General features: G+C 43.3%; 1 protein-coding gene across 1 annotated transcript in view; it reads left to right on the top strand.

Moving 5' to 3' along the window:
- Positions 1 to 22,093, top strand: part of EIPR1 (EARP complex and GARP complex interacting protein 1) — a 263,777-nt gene extending 241,684 nt beyond the window's left edge. Inside the window, exons 6-9 of the mRNA XM_045294272.1 lie at positions 8,663 to 8,799; positions 12,189 to 12,356; positions 14,606 to 14,773; positions 21,496 to 22,093. Coding sequence (XP_045150207.1) covers positions 8,663 to 8,799; positions 12,189 to 12,356; positions 14,606 to 14,773; positions 21,496 to 21,670 — 648 coding nt within the window. The 3' untranslated portion in view covers positions 21,671 to 22,093. The remainder of the gene's footprint in view (positions 1 to 8,662; positions 8,800 to 12,188; positions 12,357 to 14,605; positions 14,774 to 21,495) is intronic.
- Positions 22,094 to 22,511: the final 418 nt, after the last annotated feature.

A 22,511-nucleotide genomic window follows, 5' to 3' on the forward strand; every position in this document is an offset into this window, starting at 1 on the left:
AATTCCTCTCAGCTAGATTGCTGTTGCACCAACACTCCCAGGATCTCTAGGTCCTCGTTGTTGTTGATTTTAATTCCCTAGTTGTTCCCCTATCTATGGCATTGTTTTCTCACTGCTCCTTTCCCCCACCTCCTTCTTCCCCGACTTCCTCCAGGACCATTGCTTTCTCCTCAAGCTTGCTGCCCACGCCTATCTTATATCAGTAGGCAACCCGACAATAACAGAGACCAAATACAAAGAAAACAAAAGGTTGGTTGAAAAAAGAAAAAAAAACCCAAACATACATAATTCCAGGTCAGCCTGGCCCTTATGACTGTCTCCCCACTGGTGCTGGGGGAATTCTGGGAGCTGCCCCTCCTAGCCTGAAGTCTATTTGGGGGACTCTTCGGGGGCTCTGTGTCTTGTCTTTGCTCCTGGGCTGTGCTATTCTGTTCCTTTCCCTGTTATGTCGCCCTGCTGTGGGGGGTTCAGACTGCACTAACTCCTGCTGTGTGTCCCCAGTGTTGTCTTCTGTCGTGGTAGGCTCCAGTGGGTGGACAACATTCTCTCTGTGCCTTAGCATCTCTGCGCAGGGACGTTGTCCTCCAGGCGTGGTGTGCTGATATGGCTCTAGACCATCCCTTTCTCTTTTCCTTTCTTGCTTTGTTTGTTTGCTTTTTAATGTAATGAATTTGAGTTCTGCTCTGCACTTTTCTTTCACTCTTTTTTTAGAGAGAAAGACATTTATTTTTTGTTGTTGTTTCAATCCTTACAAGTTAAGAATATCAGCTAATAAGTCACATATTTGGTCTCTAATATACAACTGATGAAGCACACAAGAGCAACTTTAACTTCGGTACCTTGTGTTGATGGTTGAGAAGTTACCTTTAAACTTTTTAAGAGCAGAAAGCCAGGAAATGGCTACAAGTTATAACACTGAGGAATGTCCTGATACCTGAGCCAAATTACAGATATTATGGGAAAAGGTTTTCTGTATTAAAATCACTATGTATTTTTGAGAAGGGATAGTTTTCCTTTGGCTTAAATGTTAAACAACTTACAGTTAAAGAGGAACAGCTTTTAAAATCAGTGAGTGTTCAGGCAAGGAAAATTCATCACAGAAGCAAACCTGTCTTTAGTGATTCAGCCATTTCTGGCACAACGCTCAGCTGAAGAACTCCCTATTTAAGCTCAGCTTAAGCCATTTATACTTCAGATGAGTAAGAAAATGTTGGAATTGGTGGACTTTTAAGTGTTTACGTTATTTTATTAGCTGGGATGAGTGGTAATTTGTGACGTTGTACCAATTTTAAACATCAATGTCTTCTGTATCTCAACTTGGGAAGCAGCAGGCAAAATTGGGACCTAGAGGTTTACTTCACAGTCCAGATTGCAAAGGGTGACACCTGCACCCACCAGCCTGGGCCCACTGCAAGCAGGAGCACAGGCAGGCGTGGATTAAAGCCCAAAGGGATATGATGTCAGTTATTAATTGCAATCTTAGAAGTGCCCTTTCCCCAGGTGCTCTACTCACTCTGGAGGCTTTCCTTTAACACTCTGTTCCTCTGAACACATTTGGGGCCCAACATATGCGGAGGTGGAAAATTGCAGGCAGGTATCAAGAAGGTCCCCGGTTTTTCAGGGACCCAGGCTTGTCCAGCATGAAACTGCAACCGAACGCAGCCACTTTTGTTTGCAGGGAGAGTTCTCACACACCACACACCTGACAGCATAAGTCTCTCGTGGTGATTCTTCCACCTCTGCCTGCAGTTCTTGACCTGTATTCCTTGTATTGTCAACTGTGGGACTCTCCTGCTGGAGAACAGATTCAACTCCAGGGGCCCCTTCTTCAGGGGGAAGGAGCTGCTTCAGGAAGGTCAGTCCCCTCAGAACGCATATTCTTTTTCCGAGAACCATCTGGAGATGCTTTCCCCTTGCCCACATTTGGTCTTTTTAGCATGTCTGGATCTTGGTTTCCTTTGCTGTGGCAGAAAAAGTATTTTGATTTGGGTAAGCACATTGACACAGTTATATGCATCTAATTTCTGGCCTTTGGGGCTCAGCTTTAATGGATGACACCAGGCCTCAGGATGTCTCCGTGAACAGGTGGCACTTTTGATGTTAGGGGAGGAATCGGAATCTGCTTCTGAGGCCTCAAGCTGTCCTTGTTTGGCGATTTCTCTTTTGGGCAGGAAACTTTTTCTTTTTCGTTTGAGATGCACTATCTTGTACAGTTAGTGATGGGTTTGGTTCATGAGTAGCCCACGGCAGTTGTTCAGATTCTGACGCCACGTCAAACCTGCGAGAGACGAACTCTTCCTCCAGGTTCTCTGTGGAGTTCCACATTCAGGGGGGTTATTAGGAAATTTAACAGGTTACCACCAGTCAGGATCAGCAAACAGCAACAATACAGTCGGTCATTGGTCTCTTCAGTCATCAGCCAAGGCTCTCTCTGGTCTCAGCTTCTGTGTCATGTGTCCCCTTGGTTTTTGGCTCCAAGGGCCAGGAAGCTAGCCTCCCTGTCATTCTGTCCCACTGTTCCACGGTCTCAGGTCAGAGGAGAACATAACGCATAGCCTCAGCACTGACCCTCTGAGTCTTCTAGTATCTAGTATTTCTGACGTATCTGGTCTTGTTGACTTCCATCCACCACTTCAGACAAGATCTTGAACATGCTCCACCAAGGTGCTTAGCCTTTCCTCTTCCACTCTTTTGAGGACTCACTCTTACAATCCCTTTCAGAGAAGTCCACAGTGGTAGGTGAGCACTGTTTGGTTCTTCTTGTCTCAGGGTTACAGCTGCTGGAGTTCACATGGTCCATGAGTTCGTTGGATTAAATGTGTCCTTGCAGCCTTGATTCGATTTGCTCTTATTTTCTTCAAGTGGGAGAATAAATGCTTGTTGATTGGCTGCATCATTGATTGGTGATTCACTGAGTGATTAACTTATTGTATCAAAAATCTAGAATGGTTTGTTGCTGACGTTTAGAACACCTTTTATGCACTGTGGATTTTGGAAGCAGATAGTGCTTAGTTTTACTGATTTTTCCCAAGGCGTCCTTATGGGGTTAAAAATAACACAAATGCACAGAGCTTCGAATGGCAAAATAATTCTGTTGGGATTCAAGTTGAATTACTTTGTTCAAGGTTGTGAATCTTTCTCTTTTGGAATGGTTTTATGCTGCTCTTCCCACACACAACACACAATTTGTTTGCCTAGTTCACTCACTTGGAACGTATATTATTTATCTTTAGAAAATATGTTTTTTTATTGTTGTGAAGAACAACTTAATGAGTTTAATAGAAAATTAATTAGAACACAATTTTAATAGCCAGAAAAAAATATTTGAGTCCTTTTAAGTTCTTGCTTGCTGATCCTGTGCATATTGTTAGCATATGTGGTACGATCAGTGATCACATCTACAGAAATTGTGGTTGACTGCTACACCCCTTTCTCCCCAAAGGGGCTACCACAAAAGATATTTCCTCATTCACGTCGTCTATGTGGAAAATAAAACACTGAACTGAACCATAAAAGGCAAAGGAATATATAAAGACACAAATGAGCTCACCTAGTATCCTAATAATACTCATTTTAGAGCCATATTTAGTTTTTAAAATAAACTTGCTGATTCTCCTGTTAAGGTAAGACTGTTGCAACATTGCCGTTGAAAGGATTTACTTTGCCCTTACCCCAAATTGGCTTCTGCTAAGTATGTTCTTGTGGCTTATAGTGTGGGAGCCATTTAATTTTCCTCCATCATTTTACTTTCTCAAGTGTGGCTTTGTGATCACAATTATTTTATTAGCCTCATGATTACCTACATGCATGCTCTGCATAATTATCTCTTTGAATTTTGCTTCAAAATCAAGCCTTCCTTCTGTAGAGTTGCATGTGTTCACATTTTTTATGATTTATCTATGCCATCTTAGTGTTTCTAGAGACCCACACCTCCCATGTTACAACGGAAAATAATTGCACCCTTGCAACGGAATTTTCATATGCTGCAAATGTTATGAAAAGAGAAGATAAAATTGTAAAATCATATACAGTGGAATTGAAAGTATGGAAGGCACCTATTAACTTTTTATTATCAGTCTCATTACAACCAGGGCTTCTACCGTAAAAAATTGCTGGGGTTTTTTTGTTTTTGTTTTAATTACTTCACTCACTTTGGCATTGCTGATCATTCCTGGGTGGGCACCCTGCCCAGGCTGAGCCAGTTGAAGTCCTTCTCCTGGAAAATCAATCTGCTCAGTCATGTATTGGCGGTCTCACTAGAAGGATGTGCAAAATAAGTAATGCTTTCTTGTTTCAGTGTATGTGCTAGTCTTGAACATACAGATGTATTACATTTGAAGAAACTCTAGTTGCATAATGATTATGCCTTGGGCTGCTAACCACAAGATCAGCAGTTTGAAACCACCAGCTGCTCCATGGGAGAAAGATGAGTCATTCTATTCCCATAAGGAGTTACAGTCTCGGAAACCCACAGGGACAGTTCTACCGTGTCCTATAGGGTTGCTATGAGTTGAGCTGGAATTGACTCAATGGTAACATGTTTTCTTTCTTTCTTTCTCTCTTTCTTTCTTTGAGCAGAGAGGAGGCATTAGAAAGTGTCTTTATGTTGTTTGAGTCTCTGGTGCGAATGATTCCTACAATCCCCTTACATTTCTGACCCTAGTTTTCTGAGGTGCTCCAGGGTTTTTCTATACAAAATTTCCTTGTTAGCTCCAGATAGTTCAATTTGATTTCTGTGAGAAGTATACGGGCAGCTGTGACCTGCTTCCCATGTGCTGCAAGAGAGCCTGAGCAGATGCACAGACTAGAAGGACTGCTTGTCAAGGGGAGTCTCTTTGCACGTCACTGGCAATCTGCGCATCCGGTCTGTTTCCATAGTCACATTCTAATTCGTGGCATCCTGCCTGGGCTCTCGGCTCTGCCCCTCCACTCCCTCCACATGCAGCTGCCAAATCCATCTTCCAAAAGCAGGACTCTGGCTGTGCGTCCCTGTCCCACTTAACAATCTTCAGTGGCTCTCCATCTCCTGCCAAAATATTAACTGCAAGCATTTCAACCTGATTTCCGTGACCGCAGCCTAACTTTCTGAGTACTAATATTTTTAAACCAGGAGGGCTGTTTGCTATTCTCCATACATCTTGGCATGTTTCTGGTTTCTGCCTTCTGTCCTCAGCCACACTCCCTCCTGTTCTTTGCTTCTCAATAGCTTGACGTCCCCCAAGGCCTGCCTCCAGGATGCTTGCTCCCTGGAATCGTCCCTGTTTTCTCTTCCAGTTGAATACACACCGCCTCTGAATCTCCAGAGCACTTGGCCCTTCTCCACTCCCTCCACTTTGCATTCCAGTGATCTACTTCCCTTTGTGGCTGTTCACCAAAAAGGTTGCTGGTTCAACCAGCAGCTCCTGGGAGAAAGATATGTCTGTCTGTTTCTGTAAGGATGATACCTTTGGAACCCCAATGGGGCAGTTCTACTTTGTCCCACAGGATCACTGTGTGTCCGAATGGGCTCAAGAACAACGAGTTTGAAGTTTTTTTGCTGTCTATCACACAATTGTAAAGCAATAAATATATTTCGAGTGCAATAGACATAGTCCTTTAACCTTTTTTAGAGAAAAGCTTCCAACGTCATATGGTTTACAATGGTAGAACGTATTTATTTTCATTATGGTGATAAAAAGTATAACAGATCATTTACCAATTCAGCATGAAACACAAATATTTTAATTTGGATACCATAAAACAGGAGCTCCCAGCCATCTCCTGAGAAGTAGTTTTGGTTTTCTACCACATGATAGGATTGTGGGGAGCTGAGTGGTGGGGTGGGTAGTAGGGCTGGGTACTGGGGAGTTGGGAGGATTAGCCATCAACAGGGGAAGGAGCTTGGCAGCAGCTGTCAGCCTAAAAGATCTTCATGCTGAGAGTGATGTGACTTCCTATGAAAGCCCTGAGGGCTCTAAGCATAGACAGCTTCTGCTGCGGAACAATAAGAAGCCATCATTGCTTCCTGCCAGCAGGACTGGTATCTATAACATCTGGGTTAGAGTAGTGTTCAAATTCTCACAGCTGTGTGTGGCTGGGGTGGCAGCTGTGTATCAAAATCTTTAGCGAGAATTGTCCCCTGTGATCCTGATTTACCCCTCCTCTGCAGTGATTCTTTCACTGCACCACCACCACCCCCGCCCCACCTCTTCCTACTGGTAATCCATCATCCCTATTGGATCATACTCAAACTTCAAGCCTTTGAGAAGTTCCAGGGCTTATTTCTTTGAAATACTAAGAGCAAATGGATAAAGTCGGGGGTTTAGTCACCTCCTGAAGCAGCCATGGGCCAGTGAGGCCAGGTTCAGAAGCACTGTGCTCTGTGAGTGCTGGGTTCCCAGAGACCTGGGACTTGGCCTTAGGCTGGCTCAGCGCTGAGGCAGATGGAGCATCTCTCCCTGTGGGCAACAAGAGTGAGCTCCTAGTTGGTTGCTCTGTCCTCCATCTGTAGCAACACTTACCAGGTGACTCTTTCATTTACCATTTGTTCCTTCATCCTCAAATCTCTGGATCCTGACACCGTGCCTGTTCTTCAGTGGACCCTTGAGGAATCATATAAAGTGACTGAATAAGCCACCAGGTCTGTACAACCCAGAATGGTCACAGGTGCTACCACCTGCCATTTAAGCTACTCAATTAAATCACCCCTTCTGGAATATTTTTTCTCTTTTGGTGATCTATATTCTTTGTTGTTGTTTTTTAAGATTATTTTATTGGGGCTCTTCCAGCTTTTATAACAATTTATAGATCAATTGTGTCAAGCATATTTTTGTACGTATGTTGCCATCATTTTCTAAACGTTTACTTTCTGTTTGAACCCTTGGCATCAGCTCCTCTTTTTCCCTCCCTCCCTCTTCCTCCCACCCTCGTAACCCCTTGATAAATTATAAATGATTGTTATTTTTATATCTTACACTGACCGCTGTCTCCTTTCACTCACATTTCTATTGTTCGTCCCCCAGCGGGGAGGGGGCTCATGCTTCAATCATTGCAATTGGTTCCTCCTTCTTCCCCTCTTCACCCCACCTTCCTGCTCCCCTGCTGATATCACTACTCTACTCCCATTTCTGTTCCTGGGGGGTTTATCTGACCTGGATTCCCTTTGTCGTGAGCTCTTATCTGTACCAGTGTACGTACATACTCCGTGTAGCCAAAACTGAAGGGCAGGACTAGGGTCATGATAATGGGGAGTGAGGGAACTTCAAAGAACCAGAGAAATATTGTGTGTTTCATCAGTGCTATACTGTGCCCTGGTTCCCTTCCCTGTAACCCTTCTATGAAGGGATGTCCTATTGTCTACAGATGGGTTATAGATCTCTGCTCTGACCCCCCCTTGTTCTCAACAATATGTTCTCTTTTGTTTGTTTTGGGTCTTCTGATGCCTGTTACCTGATCCTGTGGACAACTCTTGATCGCACAGGCTGTTGTGCTTCTTCCATGTGGGCTTGTTGCTCCTCTGCTAAATGGCCGCTTGTTTACCTTCAAGCCTTTAAGACCCCAGATGCTATATCTTTTGATAGCCAGGGTTCTGGAACTCTTTAATCAGACCTAGAACACATTTGGAGCTGGGTAGATGTGTGACCTCTTCAGTTTCCTCTCAAAAATGCCCCAAAGACTATAAACAAACTAAAAAGTCCCTGCCATCGAGCTGATTCAGATTCATTTTAAGTGAAAATTAATTAGTTGATTTTAGAGTTATATATATTGGGAGGAATTTCACAACCCTCTCCAGAGATAATTGGAGTCATGATGTGAAGGGGAGCTTGGGACAGACAGGGTTGGTGAAGGGAGTGAGGGGGTGGTAGAGAGGCCCGGAGCACCCTCTGTCTTCCATTTACAAGTCACTATGTGACTAATAGGTAGTCAAACCAAAAATTGCAATAAAAATGTGAGCAAATGTGATATGCCTTTGGGCATAAACTCCCGGCTGGCGGGTGGGTGGGGTAGGTGGGGGACTAGGACAGCCTTCCTGCCAGCCTCGCAACAGGGGCTTCTCACTCTTTCAAGTCCTCTGTAGGTTTTGATCTCCCAGAGATACTTCCCAGTGGGTCCAGGTGAAGTCTTCATTAGTTAGCTCACTGGCCTATCGAGGTTTCATTAACCTCCTTGTGAAGTATTTCGAGATGTTCAAAATAAAGAGGGGGAAGGGCATGTGTATTTAAAATAATCTTGGATTAATTAAAATGTTTTTTTCTTTTCATGTTTACATTTGGTCATGTGTATGTTACTTACTTGACCTTTGTCTTTGTTACCCAAACCAGCTGTTTGAGTTAGTGTGTGTGTGTGTGTGTGTGTGTGTGTGTGTGTGTTTCCAAGTTTGATCAGATTATCTCTAATCATATACTTGCAAACAAGACCTGTTAATAGAGAATCTATCGATTTTTTTTTTGCTGTGATCAATTTTATTGTGTTGTTGTTTTGCCCCTCCCCTGACTACCCCTGATGGTTCAAATATTCTAGACTTTTATGAGGAGAACATGAAAATAGATCTTCCTAATTCTTTTCATTAATTCTTTTCATTAATATCCTATGAAGAGAGGGTATCTCTAGTATTTTCTGAAAAGAGTTCAAATGTCTTATCTTTCTTTCTTTTTGGTTTTTTTTTTAATTACCAAATTCCAAGCTGGCCAGCTCAGCATCTCTGGAAGGAAAAGGACAACTGAAATTCACTGCAGGACGGTGGAGCCCGCATCACAACTGCACCCAAGTTGCCACAGCAAATGACACCACCCTCCGAGGGTGGGACACTCGGAGCATGAGGTCAGTGACGCCAGGGCCCCACTTCGAATGAGGAGCATGAACCCAAGTCCTGGACTCTTCCTCCCCTTTCTCTCTCTCTCAGCAAACAAATCCAGGACTACAGAGAAGGTGACTTTAAGTCCAAGGCATTGGGGGCACATCGTTTGTTTCTCTTTCTATCACTTTTGTAGAGCATCATAAGTCTTATTTTGTGTCTTTACCCCAAATTAAGCTAGCATGTCCATTCCTGGGGAACCAATGTAGCTCAGTTGATTGTTTAATGTTCCATATTGATATTCTGCAAGTGGTAGCAGTTTGCAATGAAATTAAGATCCGTGTGTATGGGATACATTGTGAGTGAGAGGATGACCATGGGATGTTGTTAGTCTCCATGATTAACGACTAAAAGTTGGCAATCACAGTCCCCTTGATTCAATCTTTTGTAGGTAGTTGTCTTTGACAATTTCAGCTCCTGCAAGATACATGCCTATTGGGTAAGCATATTTTGTCATCTAAGTAATTATATGCAACTACCAACAGTTTTAATGGAACACATAAGAGCGATTTTTCTGTTCCAGTTGTGAGTTTGATAAGCAGAGGAGTGATGGTGTGCATATCTGTTGTCATGGCAACAGAAGCCTGTGCAAGCTTTTTTAAGATACAGTTTATCCCCTCAGCACACCATAATTTATCACTAAGCTGAAAAGACGGATGTCTTGTAATAACCTGTGTTGCCTTTAAGGGTGGGGACACAACTTTAAATTTAGTTTCATAGCTCCTCTGAAATTTCAGGGGCTAATAAATAATCAATTGCCATTTCCTCAGCTTGGCCATATCTGAACAAAGGGTTTATTCAGTTTTATAATCAGATGTCGAGAGCGTAGACTTATGCTATGATGAATATCCTAACTGAAGTCTATTTTCCCGTCTTACGGTTATCTTGTGCAGTGTCCATTGTTCTTTAAAGGGACGGGAGGAAATGTTAGGATCCAGTAGACAAGAAATCCTAAGACTGGCACCACAGACCAGAGGAAGCAAGAAAGAAACCATACCAATGATTGCGTTAGCCGGGCCTGCCTCCAGTTCACTCATCTTGTCCTGTGCTGTGTGTTTGTGATGGCAGGTTGACTTCCACTGGGGGCTGGAACGCAGGAAATGATTGATTGGTTCCTTCTCATCTACGATGATTTCTCCTTTGCTAACAGCACTGGTCTTTATGTGTTCGGGATACATTTGTTTCCATGATAATTTCTGATGCTTTTATTAAAATCTTCCCCACCAGAGCAGACCCAAGTCTTTCAATAAATGCTTAGTGCATGTCTGGCAGAATTTGTCAAAATTTTAATTTTATGCGGTTGCCTCGTGGACTTGGAAAAATCTTAGGATCTTTTTAAAGAGTAGGATTTTTTTCCTAGTACTTTTCAAGTACTACAAAGGTGTAAGACAAAAACCATTGGTTCCAGATTAAATACTAGTTTAAGGATAGAAAACCTGATGTGGGGCCGAGGGAGTGGTGGAAATATATGTGGAAGGAATTGAGTTTATCTACCTTGTAGAACCAAGAAATGTAAAGTCACTTAATACTGGTCTTCAAATATGTGAAAGATAATTACTTGGAACAAAGGTGCCCAGCTGTACACCTTCCCCACTGAAACTGTAAAGAGGGAAGAAATTGAATTACTTGGAGGAGAGATTTAAGTTTCACCCAAGGGAGAGCAGTAGAAGTGGCAGTGTGGCATTAGGCACATAAGGCAGACAGGAAAGATGGTGTTAGACCCCCACCCAAGCCAAGAGCAGACCATGACTGATCCATGAGGTTACAGAGGCCTTTTTATTTACTTTCTAACCACCTGCAACCACTGGCAGGTGACTTGCCCTCCTGTTTTGCATTTACTGGGTAAGTTGTCAGGTACCACGGGGTCAATTCCGCCTCAAAGCAACCCTGTGTTCAACAGAAGGAAACACCACCCATTCGTCCACCCTCCTCACATTCATTCTTCTGCCTGTCTGTGGTGTACTGTCTATGTACTGCACTGCGGTGGCTTGTGTGTCGCTGGGATGCTGGAAGCTATGTCACTGGTATATCAATGCCAGCTGGGTCACACCAATGAACAGACTCCAGCAGAGCTTCCAGAAGAAGAACAGAGTACGAAGAAGAAATCGGCTGACCATTTCGAGGAATTAGCCTCTGGAAACCATACGCATAGCAAGGAAAAATTGTCAGAAAAGAGGTCAGAGGTCATTGCAGTCAGTGAAATAGTCTGATCTCCAACCAAAGAAGGAGCCGCCCAAGTTCTCTTTTGCATGCATTTGTGTGCGTGCACGCACACTGTATGAATATGACTGGGAAGGAAATTTCACCACTCCTCTCTGCCCGTGTTTCCCGTCTTTAGAACGATGTCTTCGAATGTTGACATTCTGAGACAGTACAGATAGATAAAGGACAAATCCAGCCATAACAAACACCAAGACCACCAATTTTTTTTACCAGTTTTATTAGCACCTAATCCACATGCCATACAATTCAATAATTCAGTCATATCAAAAAGAGTTGTACAGTTGTCACCATATTCAAGTCTAGAACTTTTTTCTTCCTTGTGCTCATTGTTATTCATGTAACTTTTTTCTAATTGTGGCAAAAATATACACAACAAAACATTCTCCAATTCCACCACTTCTACTTGTATAATTCAATGCCATTGATTATACTCTTCGTGTTGTACAACTATTATTGATATCCTTTTCCAAATTATTCCACACCATGGACAAAACCTCAGTGGCCCCTGAGCAACACCTCTTTCCCCTACCCCCATCCACCTGTTTTTTCATGACTTCATCCTGTTCTATGTGTACAGATTGTACCTATATCATGTTTCCCTTCCTGTTCTATACATAATCTCCCCATACCAAAAACAACTCTTCTCTTTTCTTACCATATCCTTCCAAAATTTGGTCAGGTGTCCTACCCAAAAGCTGTCTCAGTTTCTCCATGACCTTCACATTCTCCCTGGCACACTCTCATTCTCGGGGTACCCAATCACATTCTTGACCGCTGGAAACTGATTTCAATTCCACAATATGCTCAGAGGATCACAAATACACTTCTGGAAAAACAAGTAGCATGCCTTCCAGTCATTGCAGTCGCTCAGATGAAGGCCGCCAGGCACAGCTGGCATCCTCTGGTATTCGTGGTGCCTGGTGCCCAGCCTCCCCATGAGGGGGAAAGACTCTCCCTGGAAGCCAGGAGTACCCCACTGGGATTTCCCCCAGCTCAGCTGCCAGTGTTAGGATCACTGATATTGCCAGAGCTGTGGTTAAGAGGTTGCTAGGGAGCCAGTGCCTAGCGCAGAGTCCAGGGGCTTTCCCTACTCCATATAACCCTTTCATGCTGCTCTTCTTTCCTTCCTTAGCCAGATATACTGCATTGAAAATGCCCACGGACAGCTGGTACGAGACCTCGACTTTAATCCCAATAAGCAGTACTACTTAGCAAGCTGTGGCGATGACTGTAAGGTGAAGTTCTGGGACACTAGAAATGTCACTGATCCTGTGAAGACTCTTGAGGAGCATTCCCACTGGTAGAGTGACTTCTTTGCATGCTGGTGTAGCGGGAAGGGGGATTATGTAATGCATTTTGCTAATTACCTTTTGAAAGGCACACACTAGCTTACTTTGTTCGGCTGTGAATCCATCAGTCAACCCAGTTTCCAAATCTGGTGTCTGTGATTTATAAACATCGGAGAGAAACGTTAGATTCTGTTTCCTACTGAAACAGTGCTGGTTTGAGTATGCAAAAATAAACGTGCACAGATGTTCACTGCAGCATTGTGTGCAATGTAGGAAAACTGGAAACGGCCCAAATGTCCATCAATAGGGGATTGGTTAAATAAATTAAGTGACATCCATTCAGTGGAGATTATGCAGCTGTCAAAAAGAATGAAGAATATCTATCTGGATCCGCATGGACATGGAAAGATGCCCAAGATCTTCATTCTTTCTAAAATATTATTGGAATGCTTACCATATGCTGGCTTTTGCAAAGCAAGTGAAGGAATAGTCCATTTGTAGAACAGTGTGTATAGTAGGGATCCATTTTTTTTATTAAAATGTGTGTGTGTGTTCGTGTGTGTGTGTGTGTGTGTGTGTGTGTGTGTGTACATGCAGACCCACACACACTCCCCAGTATGCATAGGAAATCTGGAAGAGCAAGAGCCAAACTATAGTCAGCAACCCTCTGAGGCAAGGAGGGGCCGATTATAGCAGACCTTATTGGTCTGCGTGTTTGAATTTTTCTTCAAAATCTATATTGCTTCTGCAATCAAAAAAAAAAAAAACAAGCTAATTAATTGGGGAAACCCCATACATTAGTGCCCAGTTTCAACGAGCAAATGAATTGCTGTCATTGACTGTGATCCATATAGAAGTGGTAAACTGTTCCTCTCAGCTACCCCAGAGGGGTACCCTTCCATGTGCTACGTTTGCACGCACTGTACCCTGGCTCTCTGTGGGCCCTGGAGCCTGCCACTGCTCTCTGGCATTGACTTTGAGGCAGAAGCTGACCAGACTCCCTGGGCATATGTGTGTGTAAGAAAGCAAGCTGGAGTGTAATGACAAAAGCTCAAGGAATAGTCCCAGGAAGACCTGTCACTGCTCGTTTGTCTCGGGACCTATGGCAGCTGTTCATTGGGAAGTTGTCATGAGATTTTGTTTAATATAGCAGGGTAGCTCTAATCCATATTTTGCTTTGGGGGCAGTTTTTGTTTTTTAGAATTGAGAAAGCTTGTCTGGAATATTGAGCAATAAGCCTTCTTTTTCCTCTGAGGGCTTATTCTAACATTTAGTCTTTGCTGTCTCTTGGTTAAGATTTAAGGTAATGTTTTAGAAAAATAAACAATAAACTTAACCCTCTACTGGCAATTACCTCACGTCAGTCTATGTAATTTTGGATTGATCCTACAAAGCCAAACTTTTTCTTGTAGCCCGTCAAATAAGGATCCTCAGATGAACTTGACAATGCAGTTTTAAAAGTACAGACATCATTTCTTTAATAAATCATTTTATTGGGGGCTTATGTATCCAGTGTGTCTTCAGTGATTGTGTTGGGAAGGTTGGCTTCACCCAGTGCCACATATTAGAACCAAGTGTTCTTGTGTTGAGGGAAAACTTAAGTAGAGGGCCAAAGTCCACACACTACCTCAATGTATTCCCATATAAATATTTGTACATAGGCCAGTCCCTCAATTTTTATGTATTAATATATTTACATATGTTTGTATCTCTAAAAATAGTTTTTCTTGCGAGTTCTTGCTTCTATTTCCTTTTATCGTCCTCTTGCCCCACTATCACAATCACCACTCCTTTGCCTCTTAGTAATTCATCTGGCCTAGATTACAGTTACTCCAACACTACCGGGAGCTCTGTATGCTGCTTGCCTTCAATTTTAGATTCCTAGTTGTTCCCCTGTCCATGACGTTATTTGCTCACCGCTCCCTTTCCCCTGCCTCCTCTTCCGCAATAAAATGATTTTTTTTTAATAAATCACATAGCTGACAATGCTCGGATGAAAACGAAGAATATTGTAAGTGAGCACACCAATCAAGAAGCGATATGGAACCATCTTACACAGTTTTAGTGTTATCAGGTGTAATTTAATATTTTTTATTGGTACTTTAAAACTCTTATAACATAATTTAGTTTTGTGTACCTCGTTTAGTGTTCTTATTAAAGTATTAACTGCATGTATTAATAAACTTTTTCAATATAAAGTAAAGTACAGACATCAAATGGTCACTGAAGCGGCAGCGTTGTCTCTGATTTTGGTTGGCAGGGTGTGGAACGTCCGTTACAACCACTCTCACGACCAGCTGGTCCTCACAGGCAGCAGTGACAGCAGAGTCATCCTCTCAAACATGGTGTCCATTTCCTCGGAGCCTTTCGGCCATTTGGTGGACGATGATGACCTCAGTGATCAGGAAGAACACCACCAGGAAGAGAAGTAAGAACAAGCTACTCTTCAAATGTTGGAGTGATTCTGAAAGACCTGAAAATTAACTTTTCTTTTCTCACAAACAATATCTTGATCTAGGCCATTTATCTGAAAAATATTTATTTAAAAAAAGTTGTGGGAACAGGTCCAGCCCGCAGGGGAGTGAGGGGACGGAGTCACCAACCGACGTGTGTGCACAGATTCCAGAGACCAGGCTCTGATGGCGCAGAACTCTTTTATTGTTGTCTTTCAGCAGTTTATATAGGGCATCAGCCAATCAAATGTTACCGCGCTAACTTTCTTGTTCTAAAACTTATCCTCACTCCCAAATCTGAGTCCATTTGCCTGTGCTACTTTGCTTCTAGACCAAGGTGGGGAACCTTTTTTCATTCAAGGGACATTTGGATAGTTATAACATCATTCTTGGGACATACTGATTAAACACTGAATTAACGAACCCCTTACGTGATGGCTGGAACTGCTTCTCTTTGGTGAGGCACGTGATGTTAACCCACACTGATGATTTCATGGGCCTCGGACAGCCCGAGGCTGGACCTCCCCAATCCCTGCTCTAGACAGGATGTGAAAAGCACTAAACCACACTGCATGTTTTAATAGTAACGCCATCTTGGCTGTATATTTTTCAAAAACACTCTTCTATGCCCAATCTCAATAGCATCTACGATTAGAAGATAACTCAGGAAAATATCATCATCACTGTGCTAGACAGGGTTCTCTAGAGAAACAAAACCAAGACACTAATAATTTTATATATATATTTATATAGATAAGTAGATAAATAGATAGATAGATAACATAAGAAATAACCAGTTAATCTATAGAGCAGTACAAATGGCTCAGTGTAACTCACTTCCATGAGACAGCTAGTATATAGGCAGTCCTTCAAGTCTTGAGGGCCGCGGGGTAGTCCTCCATGGAGCAATTCAGGCTATCCGGCCACAGGCAGCAAACGGCAAGCAGGTCACCAACAGTCAGCCAGATGAGAGTCCCCAGCTCAAGAGATGTACATGCCAGTAGTGTGGCGAAATAGGTCTTGAAGGAACCTCAAGTTACAGCGACAGTCCACAGGTTAGGTGTCCCACAGGTAGTGTAGCTTGCAAGGTGAGGCACAGAACAAGCAAGGCAGCCACACACTTCTGATGATCAAAGAGCAAGAGAAAAAGGCAGAGCTCGCCGAGCTATTTATCTCTCTGCCCTTCAACTAATCTCACGCGTTCATTGGCCATGTTGGCACAACAAACCTACCTATCACAATCCACCCCTTGCCAACTTGGCACCTGTGCACAATTCTTTAGCCATATATAATTTCCAGACATTAATGAAATCACACTTACACTTAACATCAGACATCTATCATACATATAAATTAAAACACACTGAATCCAATTGTATCTGGTATATCATACATGAACAAAGAAAAGATATTCAATAAGCACATATAAAGAAAATACACTAACAATCACAAACCTCGCTTTTGCAATTAATCACGTGGTCGTGACTGATAGGTAGAAGTACCTTCTTCTACTACCCATTCTGTATTACCTTTGCCCTCAGCAAGCACCTCAGCTGGCTGTGTTTTTTTTGCCTGGTGGGGTGACCCAGACCTTCATTCCTGAGGGGTCTGGGTCATTATAAGTCCTGTCAGGATTGGGTTGCTGTAATTTACCATTTACTTTAATCACAGGGCAAGATAGCACTAAGAGTCGGCCTATGGGATCTCCTGGATTCCAGACATAGTCTTCTTTACCTCCATTATGTAACACCAGTCCAATTTCTCCTTGGTAATCAGGATCAATCACACCACTCAGTACAGTGATACCCTTCCTGACCTGTTGATCCAAAGGCATGAGAAGCCCAAAGTGACCAGGGGGCATTCTCAGCTGCCAGTTCAGTGGAATTGATGCTGTGTTTCCAGGTGGGAGAGTTCCTTCCTTAGGTACCAGGACCTCCAGGCCTGAGGAACACAGGGTTGCTGGGACAGGAAGCAAAAATGCTGCAAGTGAATCACTGAGAGTGGGTGGTGCCGTTCCAGCTTCCACCCCTTGGTTCCTGGACCCATGAATTCTGGCTATTGGAGATGCAGCACCATATATTGGCCTCTGGTTTAGAGCATATACAGCTTCCTGGAGAACATTGCCCCAGCCCCGCAAGTTGTTGCCACCTAGTTGACGGCGTAATTGTGTCTTTAGGAGCCCGTTCCATCGTTCTGTCAAGCCAGCATTTGCTGTGAAGTGAATTCCTTGATCTGAAGCAATGCTATGTGGGATGGCATGCCGGTGGATGAGGCATTCTGTAAGTCCACTAATGCTAGTTTTGGCAGAAGCATTGCGTGCAGGGAAGGCAAATCCATATCCAGAGTAGGTGTCTATTCCAGTAAGAACAAATTGCTGCCACCTCCATGATGGAAGAGGTCCTATGTAATCAACCTGCCACCAAGTTGCCGGTTGATCTACCCTAGGAATGGTCCCTTATCTTGGACTTAATGTTGGTTTCTGTTGCTGGAAGATGGGGCACTCAACAGTGGCAGTGGCCAAGTCAGCCTTGGTGAGTGGAAGTCCATGTTGCTGTGCCCATGCATAACCTCCATCCCTGCCACCATGTCCACTTTGTTCATGTGCCCATTGGGCGATAACAGGAGTGGCAGAGGAAAGAAGAGGACCAGTCTCCACAATGCGTGTCATCTTATCCACTTGATTGTTAAAGTCCTCCTCTTCAGAGTTAACCCTTTGGTGAGCATTCACATGAGACACGATTATAGCGCCAACTAGGTGGCAACAACTTGTGGGGCTGGGGCAATGTTCTCCAGGAAGTTGGATACACTCTAAACCAGTGGCCAATATATGGTGCTGTTTCTCCAATAGCAAGAATTCATGGGTTTGGGAGTCAGGGCTCCCTGAGGCACATGGGAATTCAGGGACTTACACAAGTCACCTTCCTAGTTATTGATAGAGCAGAGTTGTATCCTGATCTCCTGACTCTTGTCAAGGGCTTTGGCTGTAATCTGAATGAGGACTGATTGCCAGTAATTGTGCAACTTTACTTGTTTCTCTACCCAGGCAGGAAAAATGCAAATAAAGTCCTGTTTCCTTTAGTTAAAAAGCAATTTGCTACTGTGTTTGTTTTGACTCATTGGCAACCAAATGTGAATCAGAATAAAACCATGTGCCCCACAGGGGTATTGATAGCTGATTTTTATGAAGTGGATTACCAGGCCTTTCTTTGGAGGCATTTCTGGGTGCACTCAAACCTCCAACCTTGCCGTTGGCAATAGATTATGTTAACTGTTTGCACCACCCTTGTCAACAATAAAGCACAACCAAAAGCACAACTTGGTGCTGTCTAGTCAATCTGACCCACAGTGATTCCTCAGTAGAACTGTCCCATAGAATTTCCAGGCTGTAATCTTTATAAGAGGAGACTACTACACCTTCCTCCTGTGTAGTGGCTGGTGGGTTTGAACTGCTAGCTCTTCAGTTAGCAGCTAGACACTTGAGCCACTGCTCCCCAGAGCTCCTGCCCACAGCAGGACATAGTAAAAGGAGACATTTCTCTTAAGTAAGTTTGCTCTCACTTGTGGCAAGTGAGTGGGTATTTTTCAGGTCTAATCACAGAGAATTCAAACTCATAATTCCAGGAGGACTTGCTGGAGTGAAATCCAGTTTAATTGAATAGTGTGAGCCCTTCAAAATACAATATGACTTTATCATTCTCTTTTGAGATTCCAAAGTTCTTTCCCTACCTATTTGAGTTTACTCTAAAATTACTTTGTAAGGAATTTTCCATTTGGAACTTTACAATGGTAATTTACTAATTTTGTTCGCCTCTGACCTTAGTTGTTTTTCTGTTCCAATACATAGAAACACAGGTCAATCCAAGAAAAGTATTTAAACTTAATTATAGTGGTTTCAGCTTCACAATCTTCCATTCTGGAAGCTGAACTGTGCCTTTTTTTTACAGTCATCTCAGCACACAGTGAAAGCAGGTGTTCTTAGGTTACTCTCGCTGTCAGGTCTCTATTAGATGAGAAACCTGATCACTCCCTTAATTGGAACCTCTGTAATTAACTGGTGCACTGTCCTCCATGCAGGTGGTTTCAGAGCAGCTGTGTTAGGGAGGACTGAGGCCCTCTCTGGCTGCCAGATATGTCTAAGCATGATTGCACTAAGAGTTCCTCAGCCATCTTGACCCACGTTTCCTGCTTCCATTGTTTGTCTACATACACCAGAGGTACCCCCCCAAATTGGAATTTTCCCCCCAAAGCTATGTATGCATTTAAATTTTTATTGGAAAAAAACCTTATCACCTTTAAAGTACTCTCCATTACACTTAATACATTTGTCAAATCTGCAATTCCATTCCTGGAAACATATTTTGAACGCATCTGTTTGGATGGCTGATAGCATCTCCTTCATTTTTTACCTCGCCTCTTCTACATCATCAGATTGCTGACCTTTTATGTCCCTCTCCATTTGCAGAAACAAAAAGAAGTTGCATGGAAGGTAGGGTGAGTAAGGTTTGTAGGGCATGAGAGGCATGCTGTTTTTTGCCAAAAACTGATGCACTGAGATGGCTGTGTGAGCAGGTGCATTGTTGTGGTGGCAAAACCACAAATAAGGCCTTTTTGTTGCACACTGTTACACAATCTTTTCAGAACCTCTAAATAGAAAGCTTGATTAACAGTCTGACCTGGTGGAACAAACTCCAAATGAACTACAAGTTGACATTTTCTTCCGTTTGCGAAGCTCATAGACATCCACAATGAGGTTTGTCATCGATCCACATTTCACCTTTGTTGAAACGAGAAAACCACTCATACACTTGAGTTTTTCCCATAGTGTTGTCCTTATAAGCTGTATTCAACACCACAATAGTTTCTGCGGCATTTTTCCCCAGCAAGAAACAAAATTTCACAGCCACATGCTGGTCTCTTAAATCGGCCATCTCAAAAAAATGAAGTTCGAGCAAAACTGCTTTTACAAAACAATTCACAGTAACTAAAGAGAACCTTCGCAGATTATGCCACCAGGTACACTAATTCAGAGCGAGTTGCTCGATGTTCGCTTAGCATGAAAAATGTGTACTATGAACAAAATGTGCACTATGAAAACTCCACTCAGCCCAGCACAATTCTGATTTTGGGGGGGTACTCCCTCATATTTTATAAATTTCAGATAAAAGGAAACACCCACATTGCAAAGTTCTTTGTGCATTGACGCATCTGCTGACTGGCTGATAGGTCCATTTATTGGGAAGATCAGAAGTCAGTGGAGGGTTCCTCAGGCTTTATCAGAACACAAAGCTGAACCCTAATATTGCCTTGTTGGAGAGATAAAGCATTCTGCTAAGAAATTCAAATGTACATATAATACAATTAGTGAGAAGAAATATTTTGTAAAATGGGAAGTAAGGTGCAGAAGAAACAAGCAAACCAAAAAGCCCGCTCCACTCTGGGAGCATGTCTTCATTAGGCCGGGTAGGAGAGGGCTCTATGCCTCACTTTCAAATACTGATGGGCTGAGACAGGCTGTGATTCCTCAATGACTTACAGCTAAGACAGAGATGTGTGCTGGTTCGCGTGGTAGAATTCCTAGAGAAGGTAAATGTCACCCAGGAAAGGTGAAGGTGGAAAAGCAGGGTTCTAAAGGAGAGACACTGTAAGGCTGGCGTTGGACCCACGCTGGCTGTGTCCTCCCTTTCACCCTCACCCGCAAGCACAGAGCATCCTCTCTGGCTTGTGGCAGCTCCTGGTTCTCAGACCAGACCAAGCTCTGCACCAACTCCTCCCCTCTCCAGTCCTGAGCAGACTCTGCAGGTTCCTGGGACCTCAGACTCGTTTGCACAGAGTGTGGCCTAGTGGATCTCTGAGGTCCTTTGTGCTCAAAAGTGAAAAGGTTTTTGAAATCCTTTTGAAAATTCAGGCACCGTGAACATTACCCCTCCCATCACTTTCCCTGAATTCTAATGACCTGACAAGCCAAGTGTTCTTAGACCCAAACTTATTTGGCCTACTGCTCCCTTCCTTGTGGGAGGAGTGGGGGGTGGGAGTAATCCGGGCCCTTCTGGCAGTTAAAAACTTGTACTAACGCTGATTATCCAGGATAAACTATAGCTACATGCTTTTTCAATCCCCGGGATCATTTCAGTACCCCCAGGGAACACTAGCACCCACTTCGGGAAACTGGTCCAGCGGTTCTCAACCTGTGGTCCACGCCCCTTTGGGGGTCAAGTGACCCTTTCACAGGGGTCGTCCAATTCATAACATTAATAAAATTACAGTTATGAAATAGCAATGAGAATAATTTTATGTTCTGGGGGCCACCAAACCATGAGGAACTGTATTAAAGTGTTGCAGCATTAGGAAGGTTAAGAACCATTAGACAATAACACTGATTTCCGCAAACCACTCAAGAAGGCCCCATTTCTTTATGGCTGTAGTAAAAGTTTCTGTGCTTTTACTTGAATGACTTATTGGGCCTCAATCTAGTTTGCTGTAATTACTCCCAGCGTGCAGGTGAGAAAGCTGAGGCTAAGGAGCTGGACTCCATTTCTTCCGTCAAGAGATCTCATGTCTTTTCTGCCACCCAGCCATGCCCTATTTTGTGGGATGCCATGGTGACTGAACTTTACCCCAGGCAGCTGCACTCTGTGGTTGCAATGCCCTTGTCGATGCGTGCCTGCCTGTTAATGTCTGTGTGTCGCTTGGATTCTAGGAAGAAGGAGCCTCTCCAGGACAGCGTCATCGCAACCTACGAAGAGCACGAAGACAGTGTTTACGCCGTGGACTGGTCGTCTGCGGACCCGTGGCTGTTTGCCTCCTTAAGTTATGACGGAAGACTTGTCATTAACAGAGTTCCCAGAGCGCTGAAATATCACATATTGCTCTAATGTGTTTGGATGGCATTCCTGATTTATCCTCTTGACAGATTCTCAAAATTTTGCAGCTATTTGGAGGTAATTAGTCTCCCAAATAGATCCCTCTCTGGGAGAACCAATATTCCCATTTTTTTTTAATGCAAGAATTTTTGAATAATAATAAAGCTTCGGCCGATTGTATAAACTGACACCTTAAAGCAACGTTTTCTCCATCAAAGATCGAAAATGTTAACTTTCAAACCGTTCTGGGAATATCCCTTTGCCCCCTCCTGCCCTTTCCTATGTAAATCAGAACCTGTCCAACCACTTCATCTTTCCTGCCGTAACACAGTGAGGGTTTCACCTTTAAGAAAAATTTTCTGGTTCTATAACATTAACTCATCTTTGCCCTGAGATTAAAGAGGAAACAAAATAAATAAGGTCATGCTGCTCAGACTCCTGGATTATTCATTCTGTAAGGAAACCCTGCCCTTCCTTTGACCATTCCACCCGGGTATTTGTTCATGTTTTCTGTCCCAGCCCAGAAAAATGGAAGGTTATTGAGAGTGTGTGCCGCTCCGAACTGCCGCACTTGTCTCAGAGCTCAGAACTTCCAGAGTAAGCTTTGCTGGCTGTGGCTGAGCAGGCACTGCCCTTGTCCCCCAGGCTCACCCCACTGTCCGTGCTCTCTGGCGCGGCAGCTGGGGGGTAGAGTCTTGGGACTCTAGGAATGTATTAGTGATGAACATTGCATTTTCTCTTGTTATTAAGTTTCCTGTTCAGCCTTTGGGCCTGCTCTAATCTCTTTGTGTATCATTCTGTATTGTCTCATGTGCATTATGCTGATGGCATTGTAAATGTGGCTCTTTATCAT

The sequence above is a fragment of the Echinops telfairi genome, unplaced genomic scaffold (assembly GCF_000313985.2).
Source record: "Echinops telfairi isolate 266 unplaced genomic scaffold, ASM31398v2 ScPeMD7_3509;HRSCAF=4178, whole genome shotgun sequence".
NCBI lineage: Eukaryota > Metazoa > Chordata > Mammalia > Afrosoricida > Tenrecidae > Echinops > Echinops telfairi.